This window comes from Budorcas taxicolor, chromosome 14, assembly GCF_023091745.1.
Source record: "Budorcas taxicolor isolate Tak-1 chromosome 14, Takin1.1, whole genome shotgun sequence".
Classification (NCBI taxonomy): domain Eukaryota; kingdom Metazoa; phylum Chordata; class Mammalia; order Artiodactyla; family Bovidae; genus Budorcas; species Budorcas taxicolor.
Window position 1 is genome coordinate 93,766,495 of NC_068923.1, and position 17,305 is coordinate 93,783,799.

General features: G+C 43.8%; 1 protein-coding gene across 1 annotated transcript in view; it reads right to left on the reverse strand.

The window, feature by feature from the left end:
* Positions 1 to 3,963: 3,963 nt before the first annotated feature.
* Positions 3,964 to 17,305, reverse strand: part of CHMP4C (charged multivesicular body protein 4C) — a 30,377-nt gene continuing 17,035 nt past the window's right edge. Inside the window, exons 2-5 of the mRNA XM_052651920.1 lie at positions 11,859 to 12,036; positions 7,890 to 8,004; positions 4,586 to 4,748; positions 3,964 to 4,028 (exon numbers count right to left, since the gene is read on the reverse strand). Of these exons, the coding sequence (XP_052507880.1) occupies positions 3,964 to 4,028; positions 4,586 to 4,748; positions 7,890 to 8,004; positions 11,859 to 12,036 (521 nt within the window). The remainder of the gene's footprint in view (positions 4,029 to 4,585; positions 4,749 to 7,889; positions 8,005 to 11,858; positions 12,037 to 17,305) is intronic.

Genomic DNA, 17,305 nt, shown 5'->3' on the forward strand with positions numbered 1-17,305 from the left:
TCCTTCCTTATTGTCAACAGAGGGGCAACATTATGCTTTTATTTCAGTGTATTTTGTTTGTTTTCAGAATAAGAGGTCACCTTCTACAGAATGTGTTTCATTTTGAACACAGGCATTTTAGTACTTCAGATCCACCTGTGCACTCATTGATAATGAGAAACTGGTCTTCTTGCCCAAGGCTAACCAATAGAAATAGAATGTGAACCACATATGTAACTTTTAATTTCCAAGTAGCCACATTTTAAAATGGTGAAAAGAAACAGCTGAAATCAATTTTAATAATATATTTTACTTAATACATTTGAAACTATTTCAACATAAACTCTATATAAAGGTATTAATAAGATATTCTACATTCTTTTTATACTCAGTCTTTGAAATCGAATGTATGTTTTACATTCAGAGCACATCTCAATTCAGAAGCAAATTTTAATTAGAAAGACTTGTTCTGTGTAGGGCTTCCCAAGTGGCTCAGTGGTAAAGAAACTTCCTGCCAATCTGGGAGACACTGGAGACCCTGGTTCAATCTCTGGGTTGGGAAGATCCCCTGGAGGAGGAAATGACAACCCACTCCAGTATTCTTGCCTCCAGAATCCCACGGATGGAGGAGCCCAGCGGGCTACAGTCCATGGGGTCGCAAGAGTCGAACACGACTGAAGTGACTTAGCACGCATGCACACGAGCTTCACTGAACTGTAGATTTATTGTTTTCAGCAAGCTTGGAAATTTCTCAGCCATTATTTCTACAAAAGTTTTTTTCTATCCTATTCCATTCCCTCCCCTAAACAAGCCCCCTCCCCCCAGAATTCATCCAGTCTACCATCAAAATTCCAGACTTCAATAACCCACATGTTAGACAGCTTAATGTGGTCTCAAAGCTTATTCTTGCTTTATTTTTTCCATTTTTTCCCTTTAGTATTTTATTTAGGGTAATTTCTGTTGCTGTGTCTTTAAGTTTACTAACCTTTTCCTCTGCAATGTCTAATATGACGTTACTCCCACCGACTATCTTCTATATTTTCATTTCAGATATTTTTCATCTCTAGAATTTCAGTTTGCGTCTTTTTTATTATATCTGCAATTTCTCTCTTCGTTGTGATCATGTTTGTCTCTTCTTTTTCAAACATATGGAGTATATTTACTGTAGCAGTTTTATGAAGAATATATTTTTAGTAGCTGTTTCACTATCCCTTGCCCTTTAAATTCCATCTTCTGTGTCACTTCTGAGTCCATTCCTACCGTGTGACTTTTCTCCTGATTATGGGTTGCATTTTCCTGCTTCTTTGCATGCCTGAAATTTTCTCATTGGATGCCAGACTTTGGGGATGTTATCTGTTGAGTGCCAGTTTTAACTGTTCTGTTGTTACTACTTATTAGCTTTCCTATTCCTTTAAGCACTGGGGGTTTTGCTCTGGGATGCAGTGACGTTACTTGGAATTGCTTCATCCTTTTGAAACTGGCTTTTAACCTTTCTGTGGCGCTTTCCTGGTAGCTTAGACAGTAAAGAATCTGCCTGCAATGCGGAAGACTTGGGTTTGATCCCCGGGTCAGTAAGATCCCCTGAGGAAGTGAATGGTAACCACTCCAGTATTCTTGCCTGGAGAATCCCATGGACGGAGGAGCCTGGGGCTACAGTGCATGGGGTCACAGAGGCAGACACCGCTGAGTGACTACCACTTTCACTTTTCAGCTTTTTAGGGTGGACCCAGAACAGCCTTTAGCCTAGGCATAATTTGACCTCACTAATGAGGCAATATCCTTCCAAGAACTCAATCTGATACCCTTTGGTAGGAGGTCTTCCGCGTGGCTGATGGAGACACATTCCCCTGCCCTGTGTGAGCTCTCGGACTGACCTGCTTGCTTCTTTCCAGTGGTCCCTCCTGTGACAGTCACTTCCTCAGACACGTATACAGACCAGTTCTGAGCCAAAGACTTGGAAGGGGCCGGATTTCCAGCACGCTGGCCCCTCTCCGTGCAGCACCCTCCTTTCCAGAAGCCTCCCCCTTGGATTTCCTCCCTCGGTAAGCCCACCAGGCTCCGTGAGGCCCGAGCGCGAACCAGAGTCCGCCTTTCATTTGTCCGCCTCCTCTCTGCTGCCTTCGTCCAGTGTCTGAAAACCGCTGCTTCATATATTCCGTCCAGTTTTCCAGTTATGTGACAGAAGAAGGTAAACCCAGTTCCTGTTCTTCTATCATGACCTGAAGAGGTAAAAATAGTCTTCCATGTAATATTGAAAAACCTTTATTAAATGTCAGCTGCATGAGGGAGGCTGTGCAGAGACCCACGGGGGGACTGAATGGGCGGAGACACAGTGCCTGCCCTCCAAGCAGCACGCGCAGCAGGGAGGAGCCCCTTTGTGGATCCCCGCCTCCTCGTGGCAGAGGGCCCAGAGCTCAGTGATGCTAAGAGCCGTGCGGGTCACGCACCCGAGTCGGACAGGTGGTACTCGAGTTCTGACGAAACGCGGCCCATCGGAGGAGGGAACGGCGGCCACGCTGGTGTTCCCGCCACGAGAACCCCACGGGACGGACCGTGGGGTTGCAGAGAGTTGGCACGACTGAGGGACTGACGCACAGCAGCAAAGGAGAGGAAAAGCAATAAGAGCGCTCATTTAAGGAAACACGCAACATAAACCGTGATGGGCGGCAGGGGAGAAAGCAGACGGCTATGGAAGCATTTAGAAGGACGACCTGAGTTAGTCTGCAATCGGGGAAATATTTCCCAAAACAAAGGACGGTTTAACTGAGACTGAAGAACTAAGTAAGGTGTGGTATCTGTGTTGCGGCGGGTAGAAAGACTGCTAAGAAGGACTTCATGCGCAAAAGGCCTGTGGCAGGACGGAACCGTCAGCCCTTAGATTTCTCAGTGGAAAAACACAGACTGAGCTTACGGCTTGCCTAGCTGTACTGTGTTCGTGGCAGAGCGGGAAACGGGATCCAGAACGCCTTCCTCCAAGTCTAGCGTTGTCTCCATCCCACTGGCGCTTGTATTCCCTGAGCTAATGCTGGGAATTGCTAGACCATTCTCTATAATGACATTTCTCATTTTATGGCCCATGATACGTTATGGGCAACACATAATTCTGAATTTTACTTCCCATTTAAAAATCATTATGGCCAAATTTTATCTAAGATATATTTTTAATTGCCTATATTTTTATGTATTTACAAAGAATATGACACAAATTGTAAATAAATGTACAAGAGAGCCCAAAACAGAAAAGAACGAACACACACATTTAGCACACTGAAGCCATAATAACATCATAATGGCCTGGGAACGGTAATGCAGCTCCCTAAGTGGCTAAATGACACCCAGGAGAGGCTCGCTCAGCAGTGGAAGCTGTTAGCGCTTTCAGACATTTTGGGAAATGCAGCCATTGCCCCATTCCAAGCTTAATTGGCATAATAAATGTCAATTAAAACTCCTTTAAGATTTTAAATTGCAAAATTCAATGAAACTATTTATGTGTAAACTCACACAAGACTTCTTTACAAGAAGCCTCTCCTATGAAAAGTTGTATTTCTTGTACATTTACCGTGGGCTACAAATCTCCTAACATGGACACTCACTGCAAACCTGCCTTCGCACAGGGAGGAAAGTTCAGAACACATCACTCTGAAGTGGCTTATAGTTGATTATATGTTTCACATGTTAATAGGATTCAGTTTCTTTTCAACAAATACATAGAGTACCAACTACATGCCAGGACTGGAAATACAGCAGGGAAGAAGGTAGAATGGTCCCTCCTATCGGGAGGAAGAGATCCTCCAAAACGCTACCGGGAAGTCCCTTTTCATCTTAAAGGGGTCCTAAAGCTACACATGACTCCTTTAACTTTTACCTATGAGGCTTAAAAGACAATCATTCATCCAGTATAAATATAAAACAATCTGTGTTAGCTTCTGTATTTGGCAAAAACATCTTCGTGTCTTATGTACAGCTGCATCCAAAACTTCCGTTCTAAGTAGCCCAAGCTGCCAAATGTTGGATGTCATCATCCTCTCCTTCTGTCCTCCTAGAAGATGCTGGACCAAAAAAAAAAAGGATAAAAATCAGTCACTGGTGACATTCACACCTTCAGCACAGAAAACAAATTAGAATCATTCATTAAAAGGTGTATGTTTCTGAAATGGAAAATAAGTGCTGAAGAGACGTGTGTGCTAAGTCGCTTCAGTCGTGTCCGACTCTTTGCGACCCCACGGACCCAGCTCCTGTGTCCATGGGACTCTGCAGGCAGGAACACTGGGGTGGGCTGCCATGCCCTCCTCCAGGGGACCTTCCCGGCCCGGGGACAAACCTGCGTCTCTTCCATCTCCTGCGTAGCAAGCAGGCTCTTTACCACTAGCGCCCCCTGGAAGCCCAGGCATGCTCGCTACTCTTGAGAGTTTCTTTTTTCTTGGCTGTGCAGGGCCTGAGGAATCTTACTTCCCTGACCAGGAATCAAACCCACACCCTGCAGTGGAGGTGCTGAGTCTGAACCACTAGGTCGCCAGGGAAGTCTGCGGGAGAGGTCCTCCTGAGATGGGCCTGGCCATGACTTCAGGTCAGTATTTGACCACGGGGGCTGGGGTGAGGCACAGACCTGCTCGAGAGCGGTGTGCCGAGGACGCGCCAGGCGTCCTGCCCAACCCTCTGTCCGGCTGAGCTGGGAGCGAGGAGGAAGGTGCATTCGGGAGTCGGATATTTGTCATCTTCTTATTTAATTCTTCCTGCTCCAGTTCTTCAAGTTCTGCCATCAGCTCATCCTGAACATAGGAGAAAGAAAGAATTATGGAGTTAACGTTTCAAGACGTGGGTTTCCTCAAACACAATAACAAAAACATCTGCTACCCAATTGATATGTGAGAATCCAGTGAAATGGAATATTTATTTTAAGACTAAGTCTTTTTTGCAACACTGAGCAATAATTAAAATATGAATATTTGGGGCTGTGCAAATTTGTTGTAGCTAATCTTATAATACTTCAGTCAACATTTTTTTAAGTAATTTGTGCTAGCTGAATATATAACCTCCAGAGCTTCTAGAAAATTTACACTTTGCCTGTCATTTTTTCAATGTAACTTTTATGTTCTACTGTTACGAATTCAGAATCTGTGAAACTTTAATTAAAGGAAATATATATTTTCATTTTGGCTAATGCTACTGAAAATAAACCAGATATAGCAAAACCTTAACATACCAAACGTAAAAAGAATCAAAGATACTATGGCTCCTTTGTTAAATTACCAGAGCCGATGAAAACCATGCTGTGTGTTTGAGTTAAGAATAACTCCAGGTGAGTACACTGTATTTCCTTCTGTTAGCAATAGTCCGAGACAGTCTGGCTTAATCTTAAATTACTCTGTCCCAAGAACATTAGAAAAGCAAGTCCAGTTTGAGACTTTGAGGGTAAAAGCCACCTTATGCCAGAAATGATATGGCTTGAGATGACTAGTTCAGGTCTAACTGGCTCAAACAGTCCTCAGGTTGAGCCCAACCCCCTGAGAGAGGTTGGGAGTCAAAACTAAACTTGTCATCATTATAATTCTGAGGCCATTGTCATGAGCAATGACCTAAGACACTCATATTCCACCAAGGATTTTTCTTCATTTATTCATTTGGCACTGAACAAATTTATCGAGAGCTCACTCCAGGCCAGGCATGAACTCCGGGCTCGAGAGACAAAGTCCAATCAACAGTCCCTACATTTAAGGAGCTTTCTGGAATGCAGGAGAAAGGCTCACAAACAAATAATTATTCTATCTTAAAATGAGAGTAACAGTACTAAGGCCAAGAGTGGAGATCTTGAAGCCAAGCACAACACTGGATCAAGTCAGCATGTATCAGACAAACGGCGAGCTGAGCTGTCTGGGAACCGTTATACCTACCTCAAAAAAGGAAATAAACACGAAAATGTACAGCAGGAGGCCCTGTGAAATAGTGCCTCAGGCTAGTTGCTGGCTTTACAGTTCTCCACAGGCTGAAGGAATAAAATACCTTCAGAATGAATATTCTGACATCCTATTTCTGCTAAAAGAACAATTAGGAACGAATATAGCAAGTGCAGTAATAGCAGAACACGCTACCCTGCGCTGAATGTACGCCCAGGGTCGCCAACAGTGCTTGACGGTCATTAACAGCACTGAAAAGATCGCTATTTCCTATAACAAATATGCGAGCACAAAATAATCATTTCCATCACTTTCAGGCTTCAGGTAGCAAACACTTCTTCATTCATTGATAAAAGCATTTTAGAATTTAAGGGACTTCAGAATAGTCTACTGATCGTCATGTTCATTTTATAAATGAGAAAACTGAGGGTCCGAAAAGTGAAGGGGCCTCACAGGGCTCAGCGGTCCGTGGCAGAGCGGGGCGTCCTCGCGAGCCCAGGGCTCCGCAGCGCGCATAAAGCCTCCGGATGCCCACTAGCCGGCCAGCGGCAGGCGCGCTTCTGCGAAGGGCCGGACCGCGCCGCCTCCGGCGCTGCAGACCACAGACGGCCCCTGCCGAGCGGCCTTCTGTTTGCTGCTGTCGTTGCTGCTGCGGTTGCCCGCAGTGGTTTAAACATATGAAAACCATCTTGCTTCACAGGCCAAACAAAAACAGAGCTCGGGAAAGATCTGGCCTGAAAGCCACCCTTGCCAAGCCGTGGCCTACAGCATTTAAAAAGCTGCTGAAGAAACGGACCGGCAGACGCAGAAAACAAGCGCATGGCTCCCAAAGGGGATGGGGATGGGGGTTACATGAGGGGCCTGGATTAACATGTACTCAGTGTTATAAGTGAAACATAACCACAAGGACCATGGTACAGCGAACTCTACCAATGTTTTATAATAACCTATGAGAGAAAAGAATCTGAGAAAATAGTTACGTGTATGTACGACAGAATCACGTTGCCGCACACCCGGAACTAGGCAATATTGGTAAATCAACTACCTCTCAATTTTTTTAAAAAAACGAGAATGGAGGAAAATGAGATGAAATCAAATACGTATAGAAACAAAAGAGCGGCTGACACCCAATCCTCACTTTCACGGGCTCCGCGGAACCACATCTGACTTCCTAGATGGGCTGTGCTGATCAGTGCGTGAATGCAGGAAGTCAGAGTCTTGGCCACGCTAACCTGAAACGTTTCAAAACATGCACCAGTCCTTCCTGTGTGCGCTTTGAGGGGGACAATTGAAATTCACAGCGCAGACTTCACCAGTATGACTAGTCTGGTATTACTGGACTGACTAATCTCAATGGAATGTGTGTGCTAATAATGCCACGCCGCGTTTGTTTCACAGCCCGAGTAATACACCAGAGGCAGCCTAGCCCGACTTAGCAGGAGCGTGATCTGCCTGTCCCTGCAGAGCGACAGTCTGCTCTGCTTCGCCCAGATGTGTGAGCACTGCATTTCTCGTAATGGGGCTGTTTACGCAGCCGTCAACAATTAAAACTCACCGACTTCACATCATCACATGCTGCTCTTCTAATAGCTGAGAACTTAATTAGGGGGCTATTTGCCAAACTATACTCATCTTTCCTTTAAATCAGAGCTGCCAACACTTCATTTCCCTCTTAAGACAGGTGTTTTTCTAACACATATCACTCATTCCTTAGTGATATTAAAGGACATGTGTAAGAACACCTGCCGGCTTCACATGGCAGGAAGCTATCTTTTCTTTCAAGAATTTTTTTTTTTTTTGAGGTGGACCACTTTTAAAGTATTTATTGAATTTGTTACAATATTGCTTGTTTTGTGTCTTAGGTTTTTGGCCCTGAAGTACGTGGGGTCCAACCAGGGATGGAACCCACACCCCCTGCGCTGGAATGTGAAGTCGTGACCAGCGGCCTCCAGGGAAGTCCCAGGAAGAGCTATCCTTCTCAGCAGCACGCGCTCTGTTCCACACTGTGACACCCACCTCATCAAAGTCATCGCCAAATCCAACCCGTTGAGAAAATGCTTCAGAGATTTCTTGGGCAATATCCTGTTGCTCTGTGATCTCCTGCATCAAATCGTCTATTTTGTTCAGATCCCTGGGAAACAATGTTGTGTTGAACTATTGTAGAATTTTACTTTAAAATTATGAATTTAGACACAATCCCCCATGAAAAGTGAGCCAACTCAACATAAACTCTTGGTTATTTCAGTAGGATTATAAACGTCCCTCGTGGTAGGACTGATCAACTTGAAGAATTTACATTTCAAGAAATTAATAATTCTGTATATGCACATATATTTTAAATTACGTAAGTTAAATTGATAGCCATTACATTTGGGAGTCACTAGGGGGCATATCTGTAGACCCATTTTGAAATTTTTTCTGGTAGGACATGCTCAGGTGCTAAGTCGTGTCCAGCCCTTTGCGACCCCATGGACTGTAGCCCACCAGGCTCAGACTTTGTCTATGGGATTTCCTAGGCAGGTTGCCATTTCCTTCTCCAGGGTGGAAGGGCATATGAAACGGTTAAATACATGCTATGTATTAACTCTGCAGGAAGCAACGCCACAGGTCATCAAGGACCACAGTGAGTGAGATAAGCTAGGGTGGCACTCAGAAGCCACTATCAGAGCAGCTTTTTGTAGAAGATGGACTCTGGAGACCAGATATCTATTTTCCATAATGCCTTGTAGTCCCGAGATTCTGACTTCCTGAGAACTTCCCCATGGCTGCTGATGGGCTGGGAGACAACGGATGAGAGCAGGGTTAGGCCTGTGAAGGCCTCAGAAGAATCAGCAGCTTCAGCAAAGGATCACAGGCCCAGGGCCGATGGCAGGTCTCAAGCCAGCTCCTGGTGCCTGAGCCCCTCTGGCCCCTGCAGCCCCACAGGCTCGGGTCCGAACGTCTGGTGGCCGTGTCTGCATCCCATCTCCAAATCATCCCTCCAGCTCTTGAGCCCAGGCCACGCTGATGGGTACCGGAGGTGACAAGGTTACTCATTACTGAGCCACTAACGCTGACATTGTCATTCCTAGTGGAATTAAATGCTTTGCATGTTTTCCAGACTCCACATAGAGGAAAAGCCGAATATTTGACAGCATTTCATGCAGTAATCAAAAAGAGAACTGCCGGGAGCCAGCGTGAGGAATTCCGCCCGTGACAAGGTCATGAGGAAGGAAGCTGACATACGCAAGGTCATGATCAGACTTCAGGAGTTCCCCCTGGCATTTCCTGGGCATCCACCCCCCCAAAAAAATAAGAATCTGCCTGCTTTTCCACTCTTCTGATATTCTCTGGAAAAAAGTCAACTCAGGGCTTTAGTCTTCTGCATTTGAAAGGGATGTTTCAGTTAAACCCCCTCTGATAACACTCTAGCTTGCCTAACAGGTTCCCCCTGACCTCTTACAGCTTGTGAATTGCTTACAGGCCCCCAACTGCGAGAGGCACAAAGCTTAAAAGCATCTTAAAGATACAGAGCCTTTTCTAAAGAGTTAAAAATTATATTGGTAGAGGGTTTTCACTGTTGACTCAATGACTGCTGCCTCGATATTCTTTATCTTTTAGGCACCTGGGAGGATGTTAATCAATGTAAATGGGATATGGAAAAAGATATATAATAGTTTTGATGTTAGCAACACTAGACTTTTGAGTTAATTACTTTTCTCTTTGTTATATATCACTGCACTCCTCTTGTGTCCTTGCTATGTAAGAATGTAACTTTATTTAGTGCTTTCTGAGAATGGCACCAGACTTTGGGAAGATCAACACAAATAAGTGTTCTGGTTGACAAACTCTTATCAGAAAAAAGGCTGTAAAATATTAATTGGCCCTTTTTGGCCAGAAGATGATGTAAATCACCTAAGACTTGTGTATACAATTAGGTATGCAGAGAGAAAAGCCTGGTTTTGATAAGAGTCTGGACTGCTAACGCTGCATAATTTTGTATTACCCATTGATCTCTAGGTACAATCAAAAAAAAGGTATAAAAGGCCTTTCTAGACAATAGGGGCCGGAGCCAGTCGCTGGACTGGTTTCCCCTGTGTCTCTCTCTCTCTCTCTCCTTTTCTCCCTTTCCCCCGTGTCTCCTCTTTACTTTAATTTCAGGCTGAATTCCCATCTGGGGCGCGGAGGCTCGCCAGGTCTACTTACTTGCCCTGGCCGTTAAGACCCGCGCGAAAGGGAGCCTAAGGCGAGGCACCCTTAGACATTCAAGCGAGCACCGGTGGCCCAACGTAGATGGTGCAAATTCCTTGTCTGGAATTTTATTGGTCTTCCACGTAATCCAAGTTATTCAGCCCTCTTTCTCCACTTAATCTTCCTACTATACTATTGTTTCCTAATCTAATCTTATATCAATCAATAAACAAGTCTTTCCTCGCCAACGCCGTCCACCCTTCGAATTCCCTGGATCCACCGGGGCTGGACGCCGGCAGAGAACTTTGGCATCTTGCTGTGCCGTGCTGTGCGGTGCTAAGGTGCTCAGGCATGTCTGCCTCTTTGCGACCCCATGGACCACAGCCCGCCGGGCTCCTCTGTCCCCGGACTCTCTGGGCAGGACGTGGGCGGGGGCCGCCAGTTCCTCCTCCAGCCGCCCTCCGCCCACCCCTTATTTCCAGTTCTTATATTCATAACAAAGATAGTAGGATCGTGTATTTAAAAATCATATGTGAAAAGTACAGCTAAAATATGGGCCCAGCAGTAAATTCTTCCCAAAAGGAACACCCAGGGAGGATGAGGCTGAACTGCCTGGGAGAAGGGCTATGATTCTGGAACACAGTTAGCACCTAACTCACAGCAACGACAGCGGGTGGTGACTCAGAGTGAATCTAACGATCCCTCAGAAGCTGTCAAAATGACGGCTGATGGTCCGCTGGTTATCAGGTCAGGAAAATGTCAGCAAGCCACCTTCACTGACCGCGGCCTCTCTTCCCCCCTTCTCCCATCCACAGAACCTTCTCCACGAGTCCCTCAGACACTTGTTGCCCTTGTACACCTTTGGCCCAAACTTCACCATCATATTTAAGCTCAGGAAAGGATTAGATTCTCTGTGCAAATAAAAAGCAAACAGTCACGAGCCCCACTGCCGCTATGAATACTGATGACTGAGTGCTTACTTTACGCCAGGAACTCCTGACGGCAGTGTATCAAGTTTCTCATCAACTGTCACAAGAACCACATGAGGTGAGTATGATTACTATCTTCAACTTACAGACAAGGAAACTGAATCAGGAAGAGACAAAGTATTGTCCAAGGACAGTCAGCCAGGATCTGGGATTACAATCCAGAAAACCTGCCCCAAATCCACATTTGCATCTATTATATGGTATGCCAATGGTTCTCGAACACTGGTTAATATCAGAATCACCCGGAGAACTTGGTTGAAAACAAAAAGGCCCAGTCCCAAGCTTTCTCAAAGGGGTGTGGGCATCTCGGTTCTCTTTAGTAGTGATTTCTGAGTCCTCCCAAAGTTTGACCTTGGGAGGGGAAATTCCCCTGGAGAAGGAAACGGCAACCCACTCCAGTACTCTTGCCTGGAAAATTTCAGGGATGGAGGAGCCTGGTAGGCTACAGTCTTTGGGATCGCAAAGAGTCAGGCATGACTGAGCAGCTTCACTTCTGCAAAGTTTGACAGCCACTATTGTACAGTTCTAATACCCTCACGAATGTTACCACTTAAGCCTTTTTGAAACTATAGGATGAAAATATTTGCAGGTGGAGTATCTGAGAACAGTGAGGCCTGGAAAACATTAAAGGCAAGATGAATGCTGTTTATTTTCTCATGATCTTTTCTTCTGCTAATAGATTAAAACTTCCGCTCTTTCTCTGTGGGAGCATTCCATCCCAACATGTCAAAGAGTCTCAGATGAGTAAGCCCATCCCTGCCCAAGTCATCAGAGTTCCAAAGCTCTGAGGGAACGTGAGACTCAGAGGGAGACGGCGGTCACTCACATGTTCTCGTGAACGGCTTTCATAGCTTTTGCTGCAAGGCCCATGTTCTTTAACACCTCCGTGTTGGTATGTGAGTTTTCCAAGGCTTCTCTCTGGAACTCAATGGTGGAAAGTGTGCCATCAATCTGAGTGAGTTGCTTCTCAAGCCTCTTCTTCCTCTTCAGAGCCTGTAATGCAGCTAAATAAGGGAGAAAGCACATTTATAAGGAGCTTTACATAAGCTCTTTACTCAAGAGACATTTACTCAGCATTAACCATGGAGACCCGGGTTCAATCCCTGGGTGGGGAAGATCCCCTGGAGAAGAGAATGGCAACCGGCTCCAGTGTTCTTGCCTGAAGAATCCCATGGACAGAGGAGCCTGGGGGGCTAGAGTCCATGGTGATGCAGAGAGTCAGACACAGCCGAGTTCCAGATGAGTGAGTGAGTGAACCACGGACTCGGCATTGTAGAAACCCACAAGTTCAGTTAAGTTCAGTTCAGTTCAGTTCAGCCGCTCAGTCGTGTCTGACTCTTTGCGACCCCATGAATCGCAGCACGCCCACAAAGAGGACTTCAAATAAAGCTAAGGAATGTACAGGCAGCATCTGTCCTTGCAATTGCTTGCAAAAACTATCACTCCCTAAAACATTTTGTTATTCTCCCAAAAATCTGCCAGGTGTCAGAGGATGAAAAGTCAGAATACCATATTCTATAATATATACCACAGAAACATTTTTGTTAATGTTGGATTTTAGAAAAAGACTAGGTAAAAATAGAAGTACATATTGCATAATACGAAAATAAAGCCTTAGAGAAAGAAAGAGCCTGAAGGACTATCTATCTTAGCCCTATATTCTTATTTCAGTTAGCAACAATCGCGCCTCGAATAAACATCACTGGCTATGATACTGCCACTGTGCAAAGTTATTCTTATTTCAAAGACAAGTTAGTGAGATCCAGAAAAGTTATATGAGTTGCCTGAATTTAATAACAGTCCAAAACCTAGCAAGCCAACCATGTCTTGATCTGAAGTGACTATGAGACAGTCAGTAAGGTTGCATCTAATCCTAAATGTCATGAAATCAACAGTCATACTCGAGGATTAGACGGCATACTGCTGACAGAAAAGACAGTTGCCTTCAGAAAAATGACATCCAAATTCCCTCCCATCAGCACTCAGCAAAATCTTAACACGCATCTTTCAGAAATCACAAAGCTAATGAGTCCATTTGACTAGAGCACCTTTGAAGGCACCCTGAGAAACAGGCCTTAAAATGAGAGTTTTGAAAAGGCATTTAGTGAAAGTGCAGGAAAGAGCAGCGGAAGAATGCTAACATGAAGATGATCAAATGGAGCTGACAACAGAGCTCAAACAGCTTTAAGGTTTCAGAGCGAAACGTGTGATTGCAACAGAGATTCCTGAGAGAAGGCTCTTCTCTGTTGTGAACAATTTCTTCTTGCACTTCCAACAGATTTAGTATATTTATTCCAATGCTTTTTGTTTGGTGCACAAAGACTCCTAGCCATTATACTTTCCTGTTGGAGTTTTATTAGTGATCAGTAAATAAATATTTCTTTGTTGCTTAATCACTAATTCGTGTCCAACTCTTTTGTGACCCCATGGACTGTGGCTAACCAGGCTCCTCTGTCCACGAGATTTCCCAGGCAAGAATCCTAGAGTGGGCTGCCATATTACTTGCTGTCCATTTAATCCTTTTTACCTTAAATTCCATTTTGTTTTATATTAACACCTAATATAAAATTAATACTTATATACTATATATTAGCATTAAGGAAAATTAATATTTCAACTTTCTTTTTGTTGAAATTTACCTGTAATACTTCTGTGTGGACCTCAATTTCAAAATTTTTTCCAATTTTTTTTGTATGCCTATAACAGGTAGGATATATTTCAATGTTTAATATGTATGATTATTTTTAACCATTCGGATAGTCTCCAACTTTTAAGGTAAGTTTTTAAGTTATTTTTATTCATTGTAGTAACTGATATTTGTCCAAAATGGTCTTTTTGCCATCATTTTTTGTTTTCTGTTTGTTATGCTATTTTCTTTTTGCTTTTTTGTCTATATATAGATTAATTTTTCTTTGTTCATTTTATCCCCCTTTAATTGTAGGATAGCTATACATACTAAATTTATTCTCCTATTGGATACTCTTGTATTTAAATAATATGCTTAAAATTAAACTTAAGTTTTCTATACATGTTGAAAAATAATCAGTATCTATAAAACGAATTGTTCCTAAACAAGATTGTCTTAACACCCCAAAGCCCCAAGTGTTTCACTGAAATAATCTTACTTTCATTAGTTCCAGATGACTACTAGTTTTCAAAATTATTCTTGTGATTTTTTTAAGGAAATATTTCTTAACAACTGCATTAAGCTTCATAGACACAATTTCAACAGTTATTTACTCTAAACTGAGAGTGTCTGCTGGCTTGTTTTCTTACTACTGCTTCTTGTATCCTATAATATCATGAACCCAGGAGAAAAGAGATAATGTAGAGAATAAAATATGTTAAGTAAAATCTGTTAAAAACAAAACTTACATTAGTGTCTACAGGGAGATCAAGAGGCTCTTGTGTTATAAGACAAGAATGGGCTGTCTTAAAAATGAGCAACTAGAAAACAAGAAACCGTTCTTAGAAATTAAAAACATAACTAAAAAATAAATTAAAATGTTTAAAAAGTAGAATAATAAATACAGCTGATGACTAAATTAGTGATCTGGAATATAAAGTTAGAGAATTCTCCCAGAACAGAGAACAAAAAGACAGATAATTAATTTAATAAATTAGAAGACAGAACCAAGGAATCCAACATCCATCTTACAGGAAGTTCAAAAGAGAGAGAATGTTTCAGGGGAAGTGTGGATACTAATATAAAAACAAGCAGCAGTTTCAGTAGAAAATAGGCAGAAATAATGGAGGGGAAGAAGCAATAAAGAAATCACAGAATGTGCTGGAACCTTCTGCACACCCAACGCTTAGGACTCAGCCTGCCACTGCAAAGGCCCCCGGTTTGGTCCCAGGTTGGGGAACTAAGACCCTGGGAGCCATGTCCTGTGGCCACTAACGATGTGATGAAAAAGAAATTAAAGAGTACAGTTTCCCCAAGATGAAGGAAGATGATTCTTCAGAATAAAAATACTCACTGAACACGTAGATGGGAAAAACAAAAAATAAAAGGCACATACCTAGACCTCCATCGTGAAATTTCATTTCTCCAAGGTGAAAAAAAAAGAGAGAGAGAGAAAATCTTAAGTTTCCAGAGAGGAAACAAGCGAAACAATTATTGACAAACGGATGAGACTGATACCATCAGTAAACTTAAGACATGTTGGCTCTCCAACAGCAGCAGCATAGCGTCTTGCAACTTTGGCAACGTGTTGAAGCTAGAATTCTGTAAAAATCCAAGCAACTATTTAAGTTTGAAACAAATGAAGTCAACTTGAGACACATAGGTATTTAGAGAATTTATATTTATGTACCCTTTCTGAAAAATAATTCTTTTAAGTTTTACTCCAGTAAAACTAAAAAAAAAAAAAAGAAAAGTCTTAGGACAATCTAGATACCGGAAGCAACATTAAGGAAATAAGCCAGCAGACACCGTGGTTTGACGGAAGTAGCTGCTGTGATCATAGTCACAGAGGTGTGATTCTCCACCAGGCCTCCCCATAGAACTGGGCAGGGCGTGCCAACGGGCAGGCCTGCTTTCGGGCGTGGGGAGGAAGCAGACAGGCCGGGCGTTCCTGCAGTTGCCAAGGACGCTGTAGGTGTGGACATTCTTCCGCTTCCCTCGTGGTGGTAACTCTTCCTCCCTGTCCCTTCCGCCCGTGGGGAAGGTCCAGGGTCAACTCGCCTCCTCCCTGGGGGCAACACTACAGTTTCCGGGATCGCAGGAACAGCACTTACTCCTAACTTTAAGAACAGTTTTTATGTATTTATTTAATCTGTCCTTTAGGAAGGAAACTTGAAAAAAGAGGCCTCTGGCACAAGGGCCTTCCTACAAAATCACACAGCGCCGCTCTGCAGGGAGGCTCAGCGCGGTGGACGAGCAGGGCCGTGCTATCTGCCCGAGGGCCACGACTGCCGCTGCACGCCTCACATGGGACCACAATTCTGTGTTAACAAAATCTATCCGACCCTGTCTCCCCAACACTGAGCGTAAGCCCCCTGTGGAAAGATACAGTATCTTATTCACCTGTTTCCCCAGCACCTGACCCAGCTCAGGGCACACAGCCAAACAAAACACAAAACAAAAGCCAACTTTTATGGAGCATTTGAAGTGAAGACAGCATATTCAAAAGCAGAGACATTACTTTACCAACTAAGGTCCGTCTAGTCAAGGCTATGGTTTTCCCAGTAGTCATGTATGGATGTGAGAGTTGGACGATAAAGAAAGCTGAGTGCCGAAGAACTGATGCTTCTGAACTGTGGTGTTGAAGACTCTTGAGAGTCCCTTGGACTGCACGGAGATCCACCCAGTCCATTCTGAAGGAGACCAGCCCTGGGATTTCTTTGGAAGGAATGATGCTGAAGCTGAAACTCCAGTACTTTGGCCACCTCATGAGAAGAGTTGACTCATTGGAAAAGACTCTGATGCTGGGAGGGATTGGGGGCAGGAGGAGAAGAGGACAACCGAGGATGGATGAGATGGCTGGCATCACGCACTCGATATACGTGAGTCTGAGTGAACTCTGGGAGATGGTGATGGACATGGAGGCCTGGCGTGCTGCAATTCATGCAGTCGCAAAGAGTCGGACATGACTGAGCGACTGAACTGAACTGAAGTGAGAGTCGCTCAGTTGTGTCCGACTCTTTGCAACACCGCGGACTGTACACTCCATGGAATTCTCCAGACCAGAATACTGGTGTGGGTAGCCTATCCTTTGCCAGGGGATCTTCCTGACCCAGGGATCAAACCCAGGTCTCCTGCGTTGCTGGCGGATTCTGCACCAGCTGAGCCACCGTTTGTTACACACCAAACTGGTGTGAAGTGCTTTGCGTGCATCATGTGATATGGTTAGCTCTCACAAAAACTGCAAGAGTAAACACAGTCATTGATCCATTTCACAGAAGACAAGATGAATGAATGTTAAGAGAATAAATCTGACAATTTTGTGCACCGTGACAGCCCAGTATAGTGGAAAGAGTATGACCTTCAAAGCCGGAGGCTGAATTTTTCTTCCCTGACTTAATAGACATATATTCTTGAATAAGTCAGTTTCCTTCTCTGAGTTTCAGTCTGCTGTGCTGGAAAAGGAAGACAGAATCCCCCAGAGGCTGGGCGATTATTCTAAGAATTAGTGATCATTTGTGGAGACCGCCTTAGACTGAGCAACTAAATATTATTACTAATAATAGTGATTTATATAAGATTCTTTAGTTAATGAGACTGTATATCTTATCTCTTTTTTGTTTCTTTTTTTACTGAAGTATGGACAG